At 41.5% G+C, this 21,895-nt stretch overlaps 1 protein-coding gene across 2 annotated transcripts in view; it reads left to right on the top strand.

Annotated features, from left to right (window-relative positions):
- Positions 1–2,194: 2,194 nt before the first annotated feature.
- arhgap44a (Rho GTPase activating protein 44a) overlaps positions 2,195–21,895 on the top strand; it is a 29,765-nt gene continuing 10,064 nt past the window's right edge. The window contains exons 1-19 of one of the 2 annotated variants that reach the window (XM_039824740.1): positions 2,195–2,518; positions 12,815–12,854; positions 12,927–13,016; positions 14,491–14,521; positions 14,647–14,723; positions 14,976–15,087; positions 15,246–15,322; positions 15,463–15,577; positions 15,768–15,836; positions 16,011–16,092; positions 16,558–16,685; positions 17,462–17,573; positions 18,081–18,162; positions 18,287–18,367; positions 19,019–19,132; positions 19,216–19,307; positions 20,252–20,435; positions 21,320–21,337; positions 21,439–21,627. In XM_039824740.1, the coding sequence (XP_039680674.1) occupies positions 13,015–13,016; positions 14,491–14,521; positions 14,647–14,723; positions 14,976–15,087; positions 15,246–15,322; positions 15,463–15,577; positions 15,768–15,836; positions 16,011–16,092; positions 16,558–16,685; positions 17,462–17,573; positions 18,081–18,162; positions 18,287–18,367; positions 19,019–19,132; positions 19,216–19,307; positions 20,252–20,435; positions 21,320–21,337; positions 21,439–21,627 (1,565 nt within the window). In that variant the 5' untranslated portion in view covers positions 2,195–2,518; positions 12,815–12,854; positions 12,927–13,014. Of the gene's footprint in view, positions 2,519–12,814; positions 12,855–12,926; positions 13,017–14,440; positions 14,522–14,646; positions 14,724–14,975; positions 15,088–15,245; positions 15,323–15,462; positions 15,578–15,767; positions 15,837–16,010; positions 16,093–16,557; positions 16,686–17,461; positions 17,574–18,080; positions 18,163–18,286; positions 18,368–19,018; positions 19,133–19,215; positions 19,308–20,251; positions 20,436–21,319; positions 21,338–21,438; positions 21,628–21,895 lie in introns of those variants that run through there. The other variant, XM_039824742.1, reaches the window with a different exon arrangement.

Below are 21,895 nucleotides of genomic sequence, written 5' to 3' on the forward strand. Positions count from 1 at the left end.
GCAGCTTTTAACCTTAGCTTATAACATGCCATTAGGTCCTTCCTAATGATCTACCCTTGTTTGTTTTGAGCAAAGCTAACACTTGACGTACCAACATTTTGTTTCCAGCTAGACCTAACCCATCTAATGACTGCATGCAACGGTTTTGTAAGTGTTGCTCTGATACCACTCCTCGGTGCAGGAACCACCAGGTCACTGTCAAAGTGCAGCCCACATATCAGTAGCAGGAATGGGTCATCAGGTGGAGAGGTTATGACCTCCGAGAAGGCTTCATTTGGTGAACTGGGAGCCAATTAGTCCCCAGCTGCCCAGTGAGAGGAAGAACACTTAGTCATCCCACTCACTGAGAGCAACAGCAGGAGACCACATGAAGAATTGTCAAAAAGAAATTCTTGTTGTGCTCTCATGAGATGCACGCTACAAACCTGGGATCTCTTTAATGATATTTGGGGGTTGAAATCCACCTCTGAATTCCCTCGTTTGACTTTATGTTCCGCCCTTTCTCTTTCTCAGTTCGTTGTGGAGAGATTACCGGTGAGAGTTTCTGAAACAGGCCAGCGGATGTGAAGAATCATCCATGCTGATTTAGAAGTGTCCAGAGACACTCTAGAACAGTAAGTTTTGGGGGTTGGGGTTAGAGTCGAGAAGAGCCCTGGAGATGCTTTTAGAAATGCTCCCTGCTTTAGGGGGTGGGGAGCGGGGTGTCTGGACTGGGACTGGCCAGTTCATCTGAGTGGGGACTAATGAAAACAAATGATCTGACAAGGTCAAAAGGTTGAGATCAAGGCTGAAGCATCCTCCCCCTCCTCTCAATTTCCAACTTGGGGAGATTAATGATGGCAGAGAACAGCCATTTCTCTGTATCATTTACTGCCTGAGGCCTCTGGACCCTGTGGTGGCGGTGTGCAGCCCACCTGTTGGCCATATTAAGGCCGTATGACACTGAGCCAGAGGGCATCAGTCCTGATTTGGGGCTGTTACTGCTCTGTCCTGTTCACAGCACAGACAGGAGCATATTGTGTTGTCATGACTCTACCCAAAGCCTCCAACACCCTCCTAATTGTCTTGTCAATTTTTCCTCTTGACATTAGAGACACAAGATGATTCTATTCACATTTCTTTCTCAGTATATAGTAGATCAGCTCACATGTACACTACTGAATGAATATTCTGATTAGACATTTAATGTGTGACGTTTTGTTCATTTTTAAAGACTTCATAGAAGCCTTTGCCCTGGGACTAATGAACATGCTTTTTTAATTTTACAGTTGTTGACAATACTTTGATGAACTCATCAGATACATATTCACCAAGACAAGCATGTATCGGGCATGTCATTGGTGTTTCCGCATATTACACAGTAACAGATATCCTGAGTAAACAGTCCAATCATGGTGGTGCTTCACACTGTAGTACTGAAGATGTTAAGTGGTTTATAAGACAAGACTGCTCCCTTCTGGGCAGTTCAAATCAGCACAGAGTCCACAAATGCATTGCAACAAAGTCAGAACTGACTACCACGTTTAACTTTCAGAAAGGAAAAAAACCTCCAGGAATACTAATTTATTATGATTACAACTTAGAATCACATTATGAGCAACTTTAACCAAAGTCTATTATATTGTATTTGTTTGTTAACGTGGTCTTTAAATTAAGAATTAGTTAATAGGGCTTTCTAAGTTTTAGTTGCATTGGCACATAAAATACACCAGATGGCGATATTAGCCAGGCTGACTCACAGCAATAAAGGTCAGTGGACGCTTCCTGCCTTGTGTACATGGTGTACAATTTCTCCACTATTTTAGGGGTGTGTAATATGATAGAATAGCAAATAATACCACATTAGTTTAATCACTAAAAACATGTAAATAATAATTTTTAATTCTTTTCATTTTGTTATATGTATTAATTCAATATTTTATGTATTTATGAAAATGCAACCCTCAAGATTCAGCCGTTTATCCTCACACACTTTATTTGTAGCCAGCTGGTTCAGGATTTGAGCAACATTACACTGCATCTTATTCCATTGCTGATCTAGATTAATCAATTGGATTTAAACACGAATTAGAATAAATGCCTACTTGATCACGCCTCATAGCCCCCTGGGAACCGGCTAGATTGGACTCTTCTTTATTGAGGATCAGCCTTGATTTACTACATTTCCCACACTGCATTGCTGCGCAGCCCCTACTTGTCACTGCTGTCGCTCTCTGCCTGTGAGTGCCCGCGGTGAACTGGTCCAGCATCTCTGCGCAGGCAGTGGGGCAAATGTAGATGTAAAAATATCATTTGAAAATATGTAATCGTGGAATAAGTTTTCGGCGTTGGCAGCTTGCGATGAGGGAAGGGAAATATGGAAAAGATCGGATTTTATATTGCGCCTCTGTGGAGCACGGACCGTTATATTGAGAGAAATAATGCGGAATATTTCCCCCTGTAGGTGTTAACGCAGAAAATACAAGATGAAGAAGCAATTCAATCGGATGCGACAGCTCGCCAACCAAACGGTGGGAAGGTAAGCAAACCATTTCCGTGCGCTATTCTCGCCGGGCCAAGTTAAAGGGAAGAGAACCCCCCTGTATGGCCCTAATAGGATGTGAATCACATAAATGCAAATGTGATTTATATTACATGTAATCAGGCTGAATATATGGAATAGATAATGGTCTGTGCAATCGTACAAATTCAGAGGAACAAACGAATACCCCATGTTCATGTTGGTGCGTACTGTCCATTGAAAGAGGCTACCGCATAGGCAACGTGTAGGCGCATTGCCCCAGTGCAACCTGCCCACGGAAATACATTAAATATAGACATTCGCAGGATCACAGTCCACCACCCAGAGATTAGCCCCTCTATATCATAAGGTATCGCCTCTGGAATACAAAAAAACATGCAATTGTGAAGTTACGGTGTGATTACATTTACCTCCTGTCACATAACCTGTCAATAGGTGAACGTGATGCAGACGGATGCAGAGTGGGCTGCGACGTGAGGGAAAATGGAAAAAGGCGCAATGTTTTCATTACGCAGTAATGTCAGCTGTGAGGAGGGAAACACCTATTAGGCGTGGGTTATCAAGTCCGTGAATTCCTGAAGGTCGTACTCCGCACCTGGCATTTATCTAACATATTGTTTAGTTAAAATAATGTGATGATAGTATTACCCCTTTAAAGAGGGTGCTTCAATAAATGCCTTGTGACCTTTTAAACAGGTCCTATGGGTTTATCACTCTACCCTCACCCTGTTCGTTCACCTCGCAGGGAGGCAGAACAGCTTGTGAAGCAGCACTGGGCCACAGGGTGTTCTCTGCTCTGTGCATGATGGGGATTAGTACCAGGAGGTGTGGGTCATTATTATTACAAGGCTGTGTGAGTGGCATGCACTCAGAAGGGAGGGGACACACCTTGCAGGCTCTGTATGTGCTATCATTGTCAGTTTGTTCAGGTGGCTTTTTCTAGCGACAGTCTTTTTATAATCATTTCTGTGTGACTCATTAGTGTGTTTGTGGGTTTGATTCTGGATATGTGTGTGGGCAGGCGGGTTATGGGCCTTCATATGAGCAGAGAAGGCAGTGCTTCCTTGTGGACTGCCACTCTCAAACAGTAATAATCTCTTACATCAGAATTTCACAGTTATCCACTGTTCATTGACTCATAAGGGGAATGTCTGTGACATGGCATTTGATTTGAGCTTTGGATCAGGGCAAGAAGTAACGGGTCTGACCCTCTGGTGATCTTGAGCAGTGTCAAATATTGGATGTGTCATAGGGAGAGATGGAAATAAAGGTAAAGCCAAAGTCATCTCTGGCACCCTGGGCCAGTTAGTTAGATGAAGCACACAAAGCTTTCCTGGTATGGGCAAGAACAGTATAATGTGACTGAAACTAACAATTCTTGGCCCACTCATGCTAAAAGTACACACAATTATGGTACCATAAGGTGTTTTTGATAAAACTGTCCATCAAATGTGTTTTTATGTTGCTAAGAAAATAACTATCTGGTGGAGTATGTGCTCCCTAAAGGTCAGCGTGCTGTTTTTGTATCTTGACATATTGTTTTGCATGTTTTTAAAGACTTTGTCACTTTCTCCTCTATTGGTAATATGAAGTAGTAAAAGAGGTGTGTGCTGAGCCATATTGAATGACTCTTTCTTGCATCCTAAGGGTGATAATGTCCCTTGATAGTAGCACCCACCCAGGAGAAATGTGTGGAGTGTGTGTGTGTGTGCATATATTATGTAGAGACAGTCCTTGCAGATACATGCCTTGTTGTGTTAGTGCAGGATCAGTGGGTGGGGGTCAGACAAATGTGTGTATGTGCAGATTAATGAGGCATCTTAATGTAAACATTCACCAAACACTCATGCTACAGATCTACGACTCTTCCTGTCTTTACTTCACACAACACTTGATCTGCTCTTCTGCGAGAAGGAGAATTTCATCACGATTTTATTGGTTGCTGAACACATCCCATTGAGATGGTGTGTAACTATATTTTGACTGAAATGGAGATGCTTTGGGTTAAACTCAAGCTGTCTTTTTTATTTTCTTTCCACTGGTTTGCCATTTGTGCTGAATTACAAGGCTCCAGTATAACTGTTACCCTGCAAAGACAGGAATAGATTAGCAAATAAGAACAGAGTCTGTTTATTAACGATTTCACCTATCATAGTTACTCTCCATCTTGTACTCACTGAGGCTTCAGATATACTATATTGCTGACTCAAGCTTCACCCATCTTCAGAGTGGAATGGGGGTTACTCTGTTGGTTTGAGCATTTGACCTTCCTGAACCTTAGCAGTCTCAGTGGAGCTTTTAATACCGCTGACCAGTCCTCAGTCCCTTCAAAACAACTCAACAAATCCACAAGAAGAAGATTGTCCATGTTGGAAATTGTATGACTTTGATAACAAGAATCTGTTTGAGTGTATTATCTTCATTAAGAGATAACGAGTAAACTGTTAGAACCACAGACTTTAATCTACTCACCTCCCTCTGGCATGTGTTAATAATGTCTGTAATTGCGAGTCTTTCTGCGTTGACAGTATTACCGTGAATCTTTTTTTTATGTGTGTCTTATATGTGATGGAGATTGAAGGACTGTTTCAGTGGGGGGTTGGTGATCAGGTGTGCTGTGTCAGCATCTCTCTGGCTACCCGAGGCGGCTGCCGCTGCTGCTGCTGCTGCCGCTTGCCTGGGTGAGATCCATGTCATGTGATCGCCAGCTTGACCAATCACCTCCATGGAGCAAGACTTCATACTGAAGGATGTGCAGCCAAGCACACTCTATAGCTAAAAAAATGTGTTATGGCACAGTGGGAGAGACAACAGTGTGTCACAGCGCTGTAAAGAGGGCGAAATTATGCCTGAATTTGTTTTGTACATTTTGTTATGTTTTTGTTAACTTAGGCCATCATTGTTTGGTAGTTCATACTTAATAAAGGCCTTTAGTGTTTTGCAAACCCTCTCCATGATGTTAAAATAGCCATTGAAAAGTATTTGGGTTTTTCGTCAATATGCATTGTAATTTCTTTATGCCCTCATACACACCAAACAAGCCAGGAAAAGATTACTTGTGTGCTCCAGCCAGCTCACACCATCCATTTCTCTTGACCTATTTCTCTATTCCCAACTCACTGCCCTATCTAGGTCTAGGACAGCCTGGTAAAAAGATTCCATGATACAATTCTGTCAGTCTGTCAGTGAATTTCACACATGAAAAGCATAACAACTGAAATTATGTATTTTTTTCCTTTTTAAACTTGAAAACGGCACCATTCTCTAGCCCTAACATCCTGACAAATTGTCTCTCACTCCCTCCTCACACTCTGCATAATTCACCTGTGTGATTTCCACTAAAACCACTAGTGTATGGTAATAGCATTCTTCCTGCTCATGCCTTTAGGGTAGGCTTTAGCTCACCACACCACCATGCAATTGTCAGAAAAATGACAGCCGCTTTCTCTCTTCCGCATTGTCTCAATAATACTCTCTTTCTCTTCCATCTGACAATGTGACACAGCAGGTAAATGCATTGCCAGTGAGATATATATATATATAATTTCAGTGTCCATAGAAAATTTGTATACAAGTGGGTCATAGGGAAAGGAAGATTGACTGAGGCCAACATTATGAAACATGTCGGTGCATGTTTGTGTATACTTTAGTTAGAAGTTTGCATGTTAATGTGTATGCACTTTGAGAACTTGTAGTACTCCTCTACTCTAATGACGACAAAAGGACTGAAACGAGAAGATTATGCAGGAATCATTAATGTATTCCTGAACATATTCACCTTGTAAACAAATTTCTGTTGGCATAAAACATAACCGCCTTTGCCTGTTTTTACATTCAGAGCAGCATTAGCACACCTCTTGGCAATAATGTGTGCAGGACTCTAAATGAGCATATGGTACCTGACAGGTAACATGAGATGTAGACAGCAATGCTATTGAATGCCAATGCAGCATCTCCTCCACTCCTCTCTCTCTTCCTCCGCCACCTCGTTGCCTTGATTTGCTGGCTGGCTTGGCATATGAGGACAACACTGTGGAGATCTCTGAGGGAGTGGCCTTCACAGGGCAGGTGATTCACTGCTCTTCTGGGTTCACTTTTGTATAGTTTCTGGCTGATCACATTGTTGAATCTTGACTGAAAAGCATAATTTAACAAGTCAAGGCCCTTTCATGACGGGTTTTATTTAGTTTTGAGGCAGTAGTTATCCACAATAACAAATGAGTCATTACTTGTGTTCTAGATTGTGTAACTTTATTTGAAGTGAAAGCTATAGCTGTAATTGTATTGTGCCATTCAGTGGTAATATCAGAGATCCATGTTGATAACCCTCCCATTCCTTCAGTGCTACTTAGAGACAGCATACTGCACGATAGAGTTAGTGATAAAGAGCCTTTGTCAGGGGGCCATTTTGGCCATCAAAAGAGAGATGATGTAATATCGGACAGAAGCGCTGTTTCTCCCTTTCTATGTCGCTGATTCAATCAAGAGCCTAACCTCTTAAAGAGCCCCTGTACTGGCGGTCCACTACAAACTCAGCACTAGTGTATTACATTGGCACATATGTAAGAAACAACATGGCACACAAACAGTTTTGGGGACAGCTAGTTGATGCTAACAGACTTACTTTGATTTTCTTTTTGTCGCTATCCAACTGCTGCATATTATATGTTGGTCCAATCACGACCATGATCTGTTACGGGTGTGGGGGTTGACCCAGTCTGTTGCTCGTGATCTCATTTGAAACAGGAAGTGACCTCAGGGCCTGACTGAAATGCAGCAAATTAATCAGATGCAATTCAAGCTGCGAGGCATTCAGGAGCGAGACAGGGTCTAAAGAGGATTTAATATACTACACATAGATACTGTAAGCCGTGCTTTGACAAATAACTTTTCAAGTGGTGAAGTAACATTATATCACTATTTCAATAACTTCAAGAAACATTTTCATTTATCATTAGGTTACATTTATGTATTTAGATTGAATTGTCTTTGCAATAAATTGGATATTATACACAGTAGACATATCTTTGTACTAAAATATATATTTTTAATCCAGTTAAAAGCAGTTTTATATCAAGTTAGTGCTGTAATAATATTCAGCAATCTTCAACTCTGTGAGTAATCAGAAATTTTCAGTAGAGTGGCATTGTTGTTAGAAATAAGGAGACGGGCGACTCCCTATCAACATGCCCACTTCCTTCCATTCAGGAATGCCAATAGGCTCAAAACAGGAAGCACTCATCCACTAATACGAGTCCAGAGTTTCTTGCTCTTTTTTACTTGCTCTTTGATTGTAGAAGATGATCTCCATCTCCTATTTTTATAGTATGCAGTAGATCAAATCTTTCATTTGCTTTGGTTGCCTAGAAACGCTCATTTGGTATTAGCTGTTTCATCACATGCGTTCGGCTTTGCCAACCCACATGTTATATTTTCAAAAATGGTGGAGAATATTTCTTTTAAAACTAACAACTACTATCTAACTAACTAACATTGGCTTGTGACAAATTTTTCATTTAAGGCCTGGGTGGCCATAAAGCACAACATGGATCTTTGTTGCCTCCTTCTACTTCATTGTCTATTTGATGCTGTCTATTGGACATCGTTTAGGTGCAGCGTGTTTGTGCTCGGACAGATGCCAAGTGTAAAAACACAGCTAAGTCAAAGAGTGCTTCTTGTGGGGATTATTCACCATGAATAAAGTTATTAGAGATAACTCACTGCTTGTGTTTCCAGTGAAACGTTGCTGAATGCTGCAGGCTCTCTCTCTCTCTCTCTCTCTCTCTCTCTCTCTTTTTCGCTCTCTCATTCACTCCCTCTCTGGACATGTGTTGTGTGTGTGTGTGTGTGTGTGTGTGTGTGTGTGTGTGTGTGTGTGTGTGTGTGTGCGTGTGCACGCTTGTGTGCATGTGTGTGTGTACACTCCTCTCACAGTTATTCTTGCATACTTAACAGAACTGTGACCTAGTTTGCTGGACAGCTACAGTAAGTGTTTTTTTCTGTTTTAGTAACCTTGTGTCCCATCAGCCCTCCGCCTTGTCATTTGGGAGGAAACTGAGTGGGCCTCTAGATGCATTTGCACGGCAAAGGTCTGGAGAAAAAAAAAGAGCAGTAAATGGAGAAATAGTCAGAGGGCATATAGCATGAACACTGCTGTGTTTTTGTGTGTGTTTGTCTATGTGAATGTGGCTGACTGTGGATCTCATTCCAACGCTCCAGGCCGTGTGGTGCCCTGCTGAGGCCCAGGGCCACCATTCGGCTTCACTACCCTCTCCTCGCAGCACAGGACCTAGCATCTAGCTCAGCTCTTCCAGGCCCCAGAGTAAGCAATTTTGTTAGCCAGGCTAGCAATGTGAGCAAACCAGAGCATGACCACTTCCTTTTTATTCACACGAATCAGGTGGACCTGTGGATAGTAAGTGTTACAGCCGACAGTTGGCTAGCTGCCAAGGCAATATGTTCAAGACTATGGATGTAATTTTATTCACATTTTGATTATGTCGACATTGATTATTCATGCTTTCATAAACCATGCACAGTGCTGGGGGGCTGAGCATAAGGTTTTCCAACATTAACATATCTCTAAATAGAAATATTTAGTATGAGACATATTTGTATGGAATGTGCAGCTGATTTGTAAATGGTCAACTGGGAAATTGGCACACACATTTTCCTTCAAACTTTATGGAATTACAAAGACATGGAATGTCTAAGGTCCCTGGGAAAATATGCACAATAACTTACATTTATCCTTGGCCAGCTGTAAATACACAAGCCCAGATATCCTCACCAAATTCTGACCCTCCATCTTATCAGCGCTTTGTTAATGTCACCAGAGGTGGACAGAGAATTGTACAAAGTCTGGCAGTTGATTTCTCTGTGTGAACATTGTCTCAGCTGATTTATTATATTATTTTCCTTCAGTTGTCAATTTTGCATTGCACGGATTTTGTGTGTGTTTCTTTATTTCACTGATGCATCAAAGAAACAAGCAAGATTTTGTCAGCTTTTGATTGAACAATGATTTTGTATGTGTTAGTCTGAAAGGTTGTTATAAACTTCAGCATTTTTACTTGAGTTAATAAATCTTGAGTTAATGTATGTGTGTTAATGAATCTGTATATTTATAGATGTGCTTGTGTGTGTGTGTGTGTGTGTGTGTGTGTGTGTGTGTGTGTGTGTGTGTGTGTGTGTGTGTGTGTGTGTGTGTGTGTGTGTGCGTGTGTGTGTGTGCGTGTGTGTGTTTGTATTGAGTCATCAGCAGCTCCAGGTGAAGGAATGCCTGCAAAGTGGCAGATGGTTGGCATAACCCTGGCAAAGTCTCCCTCTCCCTCCATGAGCATACTGCCCACATGGCTGCCAACTCTCCCACGTGTTTACTTTCCTCCCAGGACTCATTCTGCACACTATTTGCTGACAGGAATTTCACTCCTCATATCCAACATTTTTTACCTTTATATTTTACTTTACATCAGGTTGTATTAGCTACTCCAATATCACCTGTACTGTATTCCAGCCTACGCAACATCTACTTTGTCTCTGTGCCTTCACAGGCCGTGTATGTACGATACTGCTTTCCGAAGAGGAAATACCATTGTCAGAAAACAAACATGCTCAAATAACAAGACAGTCTGCTGTCTTTGAAGATAGGCTCACATCTGTCTGTAGTCTGGGTCATAATGGCTACATCAGTTGTGGTCAGCGACAACGCCAGATGCCTGTGTTTAAACTTTCATTCCCTTTTTCTAAACAGCAATGCAATTAACTAATTGTGTATTTTACCCTTCCGGTGAACGCTGTTCACTTTGTATGAGTTCTTACAGACCAGTCAAACCTTCAAGAAAAACACTCCCACACTCACAAACACTCACTGGAGACAAACAGAAAGAGTGATAGGAATAGGATGGCCCCCCAATAATGAAACTCTCTAGCATATGCATCTGTCAAATTGATGAGCAAGTTTGATTTGAGTAGCTTCTCCACATCCCTATCACTGCCAGACATCCTGCCCCATCTGTGCTGTTGGGCCCCTATTAGGGTCCCTTGGCTGCCAGAGTCTCCCAAGGGACACCTCCACCAGCCAGTGGGAGGCCACATAGACAGACGAGCTCAGAGCTGCATTGCAGACCTGCAGGCTACACACTCAGCATGGTATACATATGACTTGTCTTGCCCGCAAGGTCTTTAGCGGAACATGGATTTTTAGAGATTTTAGAGGCTGTTGGAGTATCGCAGCAAAACTGAGCCAAACTTTAGTGCAATGCTTGGGTTATTTTTATCCCCCCTTGTCATGTAATCAGCAATCTGCTATCACACTTAGCCTAACAAATAATGCCAGAAACGTATTGCACTGCTATCATTCTCTCTTTTGCTCACAGCTGTGCACGCATGCACACATTTCCTGTATTTTTCCTCCTATATCATTGAGCAGAGCAGTTTTCCTAAAGGCTGACTGTGACTAGATCCATTGGTGCGTGGTTTGATCTAGTTCCTATAGTTCCATGCTTACATCTTGGCACTGGGAGCGGTGATGGTAATAACTGACATCATTACAGTAAAGTAATTCAGCTTTCTGTTGTTGGTGACTACATATGGAATATGTATACAACACGACATGTCATAATTAAACTTTTCTGCCATTTTTAGACTGTGCTTTTCATCAAAACGGTGGCACTGGGCAACACAGAGCTGCTACACTGTGTGTTTGACTGACAGACTTGGTGACGAGGCATCATACATGAAAAGAGCATTTTAGTTATGGGCTGCTGACGTGTTTTTGTCTGGCTGATGAATAATAGAGCACAAACCACGGTCTTTTCCATTCTCTTGGTCAACAGTGAGATGAATTCAGATTTAGTTTTTAAATAAATTATACAAAAAAGCTATTATTCACAATTGGCATTGGCATGGTTGGGGCACAATAGCAGGAAAAGGCTGTGCAGACAGGAAGGGGACACGCTGAAAGAAAGTGTGCACCACTGGGTGGCTGCTGGGGGTCTGCAGGTCTGGCTTTGACTCATTTTAGGAGGTCGGCTCCTTTGTCAGCCTGCAGATCTTTTGAGCAGGAAGTACATGTTATCCTCCCCTCTGATAAGGTAGTCCTGATAGGTCCTGGATTGTTGCTTTAGATGTGTTAATTGTTGTGAGTTGTGGGTGTCCAAGTGTGTTTAAAGGAATTCTGGAAAACAACCCAAATTGGTGTAATGCATGCTCCTATGAGACCTATTTTATCTTTGGTTATTATAAAGTATATATCGAGCTCTTTTGGGAAATCTCCTTGCAGAAAAATGACTAAAGTCTTACTGTAACATATAAGCTGTCTGAACTGAACTGACACCATATATTTATGATATCCAGTGATTTGCTCTTGAGCTTGTGGCTCATTCAGTACTCCGGATGAGTAGTTTTATCTGCTTCAGCGGCAGTGCAGCTCTGCCCTTTCCTACAGTATTTGGCTAAGTCCCCAGTCTGCTGGATTCACAGTGGGATGTGATGCTCCTCAGTGGGAACTGGCATATTTGAATCAGTGGCCTTTGCTCGCTGCTGTCCTGCTTGTTTTGCTCATGCTGGTGTTGCACTCCAGCGAGTTTACAGCATTATTTTGCCTGATAATGAATGTGATCTTCTTATGGATTGTCTAAAATCATAACTGAGAGAGACAGCCGCACAAACACATGCACTGACATGCACACCCACACATTCTCTAAAGGGACAGGTGCATCGATGTGGCCCACTCATTTTGGAGCACTGCCACATTGATGAGTGCAAAGAAATCAGTGAATGAGTCTACATCCAATGCAATACAGCTGGGACTTTATTTCACACCTGTGAAACATTTTGGCAAAGACATGCCACTATTTGGATACATGTGAGACTTGAGTGCCTTAAATCACTAAAGAGTTAGTTGTCAGTTGGTACATCTGCACAATATTTCCGTTTTCTCCCATGTGTGTCATAAGACAACAAAAGGTGTCTGACGATAATAGGATATTCAGACTCCTGATTTTTTTATGTTTATAGGGAAGAATGTGTTTTCTGCTCTCACACTAGAGTATGAAACAAATCTGTTATAGTCACTGTCACAGACTGTGTAGCTTGTTGAGTGACCTGAAAGAGGATATATGAACAAGTTTGATCACTGTGACACTGTAAAAGAAATATTTAGTTTTTTTCTGACTTTACAGTGCACAAAGCTGCATTCATTGACAGAGCTGATACATCCAGCCGAAACAGACATTGTTTAAAAATGCTAGCATCAGCTAATCCCCCTGTTTTACACTTTTATTTTTACAGGGCAGAGAAAACAGAGGTGTTAAGCGAGGACCTTCTACAGGTGAGCTGTGGTGTGTGTGTGTGTGTGTGTGCGTGTGTGTGTGTGTGTGTGTGTGTGTGTGTGTGTGTGTAGGTGGAGAAGCGTCTGGACCTGGTCAAGCAGGTAACACACCGCACTCACAAAAAGCTGACTGCCTGCCTGCAGGGTCAGCAAGGGACTGATGTGAGATAAGAGATGAGAGATGTAAATGATGTGATTATGATTGCTGTGTTTGACCATGATGGAGATAGTGGCTCCAATGTTTTTGTCTCCTGACCCTTAAAGTGAAGCGAGGTCTTATCACTGTTTACATATGTCTGTATGCAGTTCAATTAAAGAGGGATTCTCAGGTAATTTAATTTTAACATGTTATAGAGGCAGGAAGAGAAAAGGCCTTTTTACAGTCATCGTTCCCGACCTGTCGCGCGACAATGTGACGTCAAAATGACGTAGATCTCGCCAGAGGTCGCCCACCAGCGGCTTTTTTTCAGCGGCGCACAACAAAGTGGAAACAGGAAGCATGGACGTGTTCTCTCTTGTAAACTTACTGGGTTAAGATGAGTTCTTTTATGGTGAATGAAAGGCTTGATCCGACAAAGTAGGTAATCAAATGGTTGTGCAGACATTCTGAACTTTCAAAGTGCTTCGCTTCGTCTATCATCCTCATTCGTTTCACGAGGATATTGAACTCACCATATTTATGTCTGGCGTTATTCAAAGGACAAAATTCCACCTTTTTTTTTTCTTTGTTTCTTTGCAAGCAGGCTTAAAAGTAGCTGTTCTTCCTCATCCATTGACTCAAATATCATCTTAGCCACTGTTGACATTGACGTCAATGCTGCTGCCAGTTCTGCCATTGTTTAGCTTTTTCTTCTTCTTCTAGTCCGTAGAAATAGCAAAGTCAGTAGCCTTTCCTCAGCTGCGACACCTCTGTTCAGGAGAAGACTGCAACTAGTGTCGCGACCACCACGCGCGAGTATAAGTAGTTACGGCGCTCCCATGACGTCACACTGTCGCGCGATAGGTCGGGAATGGTGAGTATACTGCACGTTTAACTCTCCAGTATTGATCATCTCACAACCTCTCATGGGTGAACTTAGGTTAGGCCACAGGTTATTTTCATTATCCAATATTGTTTGATGAATCAATTAAATTTGTGACAATTGCCCATCACAACTTGGGACAACCCAAAATGATGCCTATAAATATTGTATTTCTAGTGACCAGTCAAAAAAGTTTATGAACTATACATTTAAATGAAATTTAAGCATTTTTAAATTTGTTGTTATTTTTTACTGAATACAAGGAATCAAAGCAGTACGATATGTGTACATATACATAACTTGTGTACTGCTAATCTGTACCATGAAGACAGTAGCAGGTGCTGATTTATGATGCTGCATCAGAGATTACAGATGTGTTGCTGTGTCGGTGGTAATACATGCGTGTGTGTGTGTGTGTGTGTGTGTGTGTGTGTGTGTGTGTGTGTGTGTGTGTGTGTGTGTGTGTGTGTGTGTGTGTGTGTGTGTGTGTGTGTGTGTGTGTGTGTGTGTGTGTGTGTGTGTGTGAGGTGACGTCTGGATCTGGTCAAGCAGGTGACACACACAACAGCACCACAAAGCTGACTGCCTGCCTGCAGGGTCAGCAAGGGACTGATGTGGAGAAAGAGATCTGTCAAGTCACCTTCTGTGAGTACCTGCATCTATCATTCTCTCAATACACTAAATACTGAGGCAGACGTTATAGGATTTTTGATAATGCAACATAACATTATTTATTATTATTATTGTAATTTCTTTCTCTCTACTATCAGAAAAAACTACCGCTCACCATCCTGGCACAATGTATGGTAGAGGGGGCTGCAGTGTTGGGGGATGATTCTCTCCTGGGGTAAATCACCGTAGTTACAGTAACATGCCTTTGCTCACACTTCCCTAGCACACACACACACACACACACACACACATATACGTACACACACACACACACACACACACACACACACACACACACACACACACACACAGAGTCATCTTTAATTATTGATTTAGCTATTGCATTCTTCTCTGTCCGCATTACCCTTGTCTGCATTTTAATTGTATTTGAGGGCCTGTGACTTTGTGTTTGGCTGTCACTAAACAGGAAGATGCTGAAGCTGTGTGGGGACACAGAAGAGAAGTTGGCCCAGGAGCTCATCCAGTTTGAGTTTGAGATAGAGAGAGATGTGGTAGAGCCTCTCTATGTGCTCGCTGAGGTGAGCACCATTACCTTCCTGATATGTCTGAATTACAGAGCCACACTCACTTTTATTTCCAATGTTTAGAAAATTACAAGCAGAATATGGTCCTCATTTACAACAAAAGTGCTGCATTTGTATTCCCTGAGCACTTAGCACTTAACTTTTTTTTGTAGGTGGACATTCCCAACATCCAGAAACAGAGGAAGCACTTAGCTAAACTTGTTTTGGACATGGACTCTTCTCGAACAAGGTGACGTCCACATTTAAATGCCAGGCTGCAACCTTCTCTTGTTCATTTATGTTTTTAAATAAAGGCTCAGGTTTTAAATGTCTGTGTGAGAATTAGACATATTCATTGCAGTGGCCATTTCTTTTACATCATCTCCATAGATTTCAGCAGTCGTCCAAGTCATCCAGTCACCCGAGCACACTGCAGCCAGGCGCCAAGTCAGAGTCCCTCAGAGAGGAGATGGAGGAAGCAGCCAATCGGATGGAGATTTGTAGGGTGAGTCACCAATCAGAGCTCAGATATTCTTCCCTCCTCCAGCGCCTTTGCTCTCCATTTGATTTATAGCCCTCATGCATGTATCAGACACAAATGGACCACAATACCAGGATGATATTAGTTATACAGTATGTAGGATTTTAGTGAGATAACTTCTTATTGGATGGTTGCTCTCTACTTTCTATTTCAGGATCAATTGTCAGCAGATATGTACAGTTTTGTGGCCAAAGAAATAGACTATGCAAATTACTTCCAGACAGTAAGTATATTTTATCGTCAAAGTGGTAATCCTAGTGGGGGAAAAAAAAGTCTTTCTTTTCTGCAAATCAAATATTTTTTCTCATATTAGCACAGGTTACAATAAACATAGTAGATTATCTAATGACATGACTTGCATTATATGACTTTGTTATAATCTCTTCTCCTTCTATAGCTGATAGAAACGCAAGCAGAATATCACAGGAAGTCATTAGAGATTCTTCACAGTATCCTGCCCCAGATTAAAGCTCACCAAGGTGAGACTTGTACTGTGAGACTTGTACTGTGTGTGTGTGTGTGTGTGTGTGTGTGTGTGTGTGTGTGTGTGTGTGTGTGCGTGCATGTGTGCGTGCGTGCTTGTGTGCATGCATTTAGAGATCTGCTCCAATTCTGCACCTGAAGCAATATCAAGACGAGAAGGAATTAATAGGAGTTAATAGCCCTGACATGTCACATAACAATCTCATTATAGGCTATAATTATCTACCTTCATATGTATGCCATCGGCTAGTTTACAAGTTTTAAACTAAACAGAGTGCTTGAACATCACATTTTTCTATAAAATACTAGAAATAGAGATGCAGTAAAGATTTAATTAATTAATGTTGCCTCTGAACGTTATAGGCAGTCATTGGTCTAAAGTTGTTTAGGAGGAGATGCAGCTAAGGTGCGTAGGTTTGTTTGTGTCTGTGTGCGATTCAAGTTGCTGTTTTGTGTTGCAGAGGCGTGGGTGGAGAAGCCGTCGTTTGGCAAGTCTCTGGAGGAACACCTGAATATAAGCGGGAGAGAGATTGCCTTCCCCATCGAAGCTTGTGTCACAATGCTGTTAGAGTGTGGCATGCAAGAGGAGGTACAGGGCACACACACTCTCTCTCACACACACACACACACACACACACACACACACACACACACACAGATAGACTTTTAGACATTTTTGGGTGTAAACTAATATGCATACCATGAAAGACACACCTGTTGCTGAAATTCAAGCCTTATCAATCCTTCTGTTTAAAAGATTACATTACAACAATTAACATATGTGTGCACATTCACACACAAATTATGATGTATGACATAAATAAGCCAATATAAATTTAATAGATTCCACATTCATCCTATTTCCCTAGTATAATTGACAGGTTAAGACCATCAGCTGCTGTTACTTAAAAAAATTCAGAAAATAGTTTATCTTACCATGTCAGACTGGAATGACTACAAAAAGTTTTGATTGGCTCTTATCTTCTTGACCTTTGAATTAAAATGAAATGAAACTGAGAATGGAGAGAGGACAAGTAGACACATTTTTGCACCAGGAAACATGGCTGTGGGGTTACTAACCATCTTTACGTTGGTTTTATTTGTTTGTGGTAATAAGACCAATTAAAATCTCACGGTATGATTTGGAAAATGGTTGACAGTGATATATTAATATATTATTGGACCAAAACATGTAAAGCCACCAATTTGTTCCTATGTTATTTATTATTAACCAATATCAAGTGTACAGCAATAGAGACTATTACTTACAATTACTTATTACTTACTTACTACAGCATTTATGCATAGGTCATGTTAGATGTGATAATAACACATGATTATGTGTTTCCTGTATGTGGGCTGCAGGGCCTCTTCAGAGTGGCTCCGTCAGCCTCCAAGCTAAAGAAGCTGAAAGCATCCCTGGACTGTGGAGTTCTGGATGTGCAGGAGTACTCCGCCGACCCACACGCCATTGCAGGTGAACTACACCTACACAAATGCCTTGTTCAAAGCCCATTTCCATAACAACAACATCTACACTGTCATCATAAGTCAGGAAAGAATATATCTATGCTAAAGGCCATGATTTTTACAACATCTGCCAGGTTTTGTTTTTAAGTGGAAAGGTAATTTGAACTCAAAACAAAGGTTTTTGGATAAATTTTGGACCTAGTTGGCAGAAGATTTTGTTCTTCAGACGAACATAGTGCAGTCTTCATCAGCTCTGCAGTCTTCATCAGCTATGCCCTCAGTGCTCTTTTCCTGAAGGCTTTCTGTTCTGATATTGCTGTGCATTTCACACATTAACATACAATCTGTGTTGAGCAATCTGAATCTGGCAGCTGCACTAGCTGCAAGGGCCTGCTGGAGGGGAGTGGAGATATGGGGCATGGCCTCACCAGTACTCTGAAGAGAGACAACAACCCTCCCTTCCTCTACAAAAGCGAACCAGTTTTTACTCTGTCCTTGTGTTTGTCACCCGAAGGGGCTCTGAAATCATACCTCCGTGAGCTCCCTGAGCCACTGATGACCACTGAACTTTATGATGAATGGATTCAGGCCTCCAAGTGAGTTTCTATTTTCTTATTTAATGCATTTTTGTGTGCAATTATGCTATTGGCAGGGGTTCTTAACTGACATTAATTAAGAAATTAAGCAACAGTAATCCATAATGATTTGTTATTTCCCCAGCATTCAAGATATGGACAAGAGACTACAAGCATTACTGGCAGCGTGTGAAAAACTCCCCACAGACAATGCAAACAATTTCAGGTCAATTGCTTTCCTTCATTTTCTGTCCTATCATTTGTGCATGTACCCATGTGTCCAAGAAAAAAAAGCATTATAAGATGCCGTTGCAGGAAAGTCAGATTTTCATAAAAATGTGTCTCTGATGCAAATTAGCCAAAAACCAGGACAAGACAATATCATCCAATTGCAAAACGATCAGTTTCAGCCACGCAGTTTCAGTCCAATTAATCCACCTACAGGCAAGAAAAGTAAAGGCAGCAGCAGATTTGAAATGCAGATATTCAGATGTCACCACCTGCAGGCAACTAAATTAATTGCTTTTGCAATATTGATACTTGTGCAACCTGCATGAATAACTTTTACAGCTGTAGTAATCATTGTCTGCAAGTGTCAACTATCAAAATTGCAGCAACTATTATTGTTTGTAGAAGATCAGCATGTCTACATATGCAGGTTTAAACTGCTGCTGCTATGACTTTACTTTCCAATACAGTAGCAATAGGTCGTACAGGTGTGTATAGCTATAATGACGATGTGGGAAAATAGCAGTTAATCATGGCAATCGTTACCTAGCGTTAGTAGATGCGTGTAGCTTAACAAGATGTCTGACAAAAAGGAATGAGTGAAGTATAAATTGTTTTTAAGATGCACTCCTTTATTTAAATCCCACAGATATCTAATCAAATTCTTAGCCAAGCTAAGTGACTATCAAGATGAAAACAAGATGACTCCCGGTAATATGGCGATTGTTCTTGGCCCTAACTTGCTTTGGACACACACTGAACCGTATGTATTTTAACAAAACTATTTTACATGTATGAAATTAGTTTAGGATTATACTGTAGTTCAATTTGTTCTCTTCTTTCCAGAAACATGACAGAGATGATGACCACCCTGTCCCTACAGATTGTTGGCATCATTGAGCCCATTATCCAGCATGCTGACTGGTTCTTCCCTGGAGGTGGGGATCACATACTATGTATGTAATATTGTAGTCAGGCTAGGCACCATAGCTATTTTTATTGATCCTGAATCATTGTATTGTATAATGGGATTTAAAAAACATATATGACCCACCATTTTAATGACCCAGTTTTATTCAAATTAACATATCAAAGTAAGTCAGAACAATTAGTGAAACCCTATTTTTTTATGTATACTTATATTTGTTACTTGATACAATATGAATGCAATTTTTCTTTGACTTATATATTGTGATATCAACATACTAAGAAGTATTTTTTTCCTTTGCTCAGCCCTGTATGAATATGGTGATACCTGTCATTGTGATTTAATAATTCAGAAAAACAACACATGAACAATTCCTACACCAAAATATACCATACAGCCATACAACAAACCAGCTGGACCACAACTTTAACATACATAAAGCATGATAACTGTTCATTTGTGCTGTACACATGATGATATCTGAGCATGATGTATTTGAAGCTGCATCATGTAACGCTTACCCACACTTAAGGCAGCAGTTTGTGCTGTTTGCACGCTACAATGGATCCCTTCTTGTTTGCACAAGTCTCATATACAGTATGGATTTAAAATAAGATGTACAATAGCAGTTTTTTTAGGTATATTATATTTCAGATTTTAGTGTCCGTATTAGTAAATATTGTGTTACTAGGTAGATCAAAATCGTGCAATGAAGCACAACATTACTCTCTCTGAAATAAGCATTACATTATAGACCACTGTACAGTAATACTGTATTTGGTACACAGATAAAATCAGGATTTTATCTGTTTTAGGTAGCTACTGTAACTCCCACTCTTAAAAGTGGTAGACTCCACACAGACCAACACATACGCACACAAACAGCACTGTACATGACCTACTACTGTAACATTATTATACTGTATGCTGATGGTGTGTCTGCTCCTCCTTCAGAGATTGAATTCAACTTGACAGGCAGCTACGGCAGCCCGATCCACACCAACCACAATTCCAACTACAGCTCCATGCCCTCACCAGACATGGACCAATCTGATCGCAAGCAGCAGCACGACCAGAGCCGACGCCCACTGAGCGTCGCCACTGACAACATGATGCTGGAGTTTTACAAGAAGGATGGGTATGATGCCAAGTGCCTTCTTTTGCTGCCCACATCTCACTCTCTCACTCTCTTTCCTCTCGTTCCACCCACGCCTCCTCCCTGGCATCTGATAGTTAATTCTTATATTTGAGGCAGGCAGTACATGCACATTAAAAATCTGTTTTCGAGTCCTGTAACCTAAAGTTTTCACTCTAGACCCCCCCTATAGACCACAGAGAGGTGAGGATTGTACCCTATATCTCACCTGTCAATAATTCCAGCACATACAACCCCTATTATCAGGATTCATCAGGAAAAATGAAGTCTGAAAACTCATTTGAATACATGGGGCTGAATTGCCTTGAGTGGCATTGTCACTATGGCAACAGGTCTCTGATGAAGGGCTGCTCGTTACCTCTTTTTTCTCAGGAAATATTTATCAAGTGCTATCTTCCCATCCTCCCAAACCCAGCTCTTCCTTCACAGTCTGGCTAGCACGTCACCTGGCCTGAGTCACTCATCCAGCTGGTGGAAAATCACTGGCAGAATTAGAACCAATGCCTTCCCAAAAATACCCCTGTCAAATTAAGGAAAAAGGCTGTAATATTATAGGAAACAATCAAAATATAGGGATAGAAAATAGCTTCCATTTTTTTAGAGTAATTAGCAGTTTAGGATAGAGCATCTGCTCTGTCTGTGTGTTTGTTTTGATTAGAAAATAAAGCCTTAAATCAGCACTCAGTAGATAATGCAGGTTTGTAATGTGGCCTGATATCCTCTCACCTCTGGAACATAACTTCTGCTCATCCCTGCCACTGTGGATTTCATCTGCCCATCAGTGGTTTAAGTCTGGTGTTGTGAACCATGTCTGCATTACTTCTGACCTCATATCCCTTTTGCCTCTCTTCCCCCTACTAACGCAGCATTAGGAAGATACAAAGGTACCGTATCATGCCTTTTCCCCACTTCTTTCCTTACCACCCCCCCCACTCACCTCTTACATCATCATCATAAATGACTCTGGATATGTGTTTGTCTCCAGTATGGGCGTCCGGGTTATGGATACTTCCTGGGTGTCTCGTAAGGGTTCAACTACCCTGGCGCGCAAGACCTCCTCCACCCCTCCAGGCATGCAAGGCCCCGGCTCCCCGGCAGACACTCTCATCCCCGAGCAGCCCGGAGAGCTCGCCATCTCCCCGTCTGCGACACCGCCACCTGGAGAAAGGGTTTGGTAAGTCACAGTGGAGATGCTGTTCCCCTCTTCCTCACGCATCCACTCCTGTTCATTTTTATTGTCATCACCATCACCATCACCATCATTATCATCATCAACTTTCTCAGCTATGTGTGATCCAGATCGTTGGCTGTTTTTAATCATTTTGCCATTAATTTGCAACTCCTCCATGTTCTTTTTAGTGCATCTCTGTCAACACTTTCATGTCTGATTCTGTTGTTATTTTAATGATGTCTCACTCTCCACATTTCTTCAGTTCTCCCTG

This window comes from Perca fluviatilis, chromosome 15, assembly GCF_010015445.1.
Source record: "Perca fluviatilis chromosome 15, GENO_Pfluv_1.0, whole genome shotgun sequence".
Classification (NCBI taxonomy): Eukaryota; Metazoa; Chordata; class Actinopteri; order Perciformes; family Percidae; genus Perca; species Perca fluviatilis.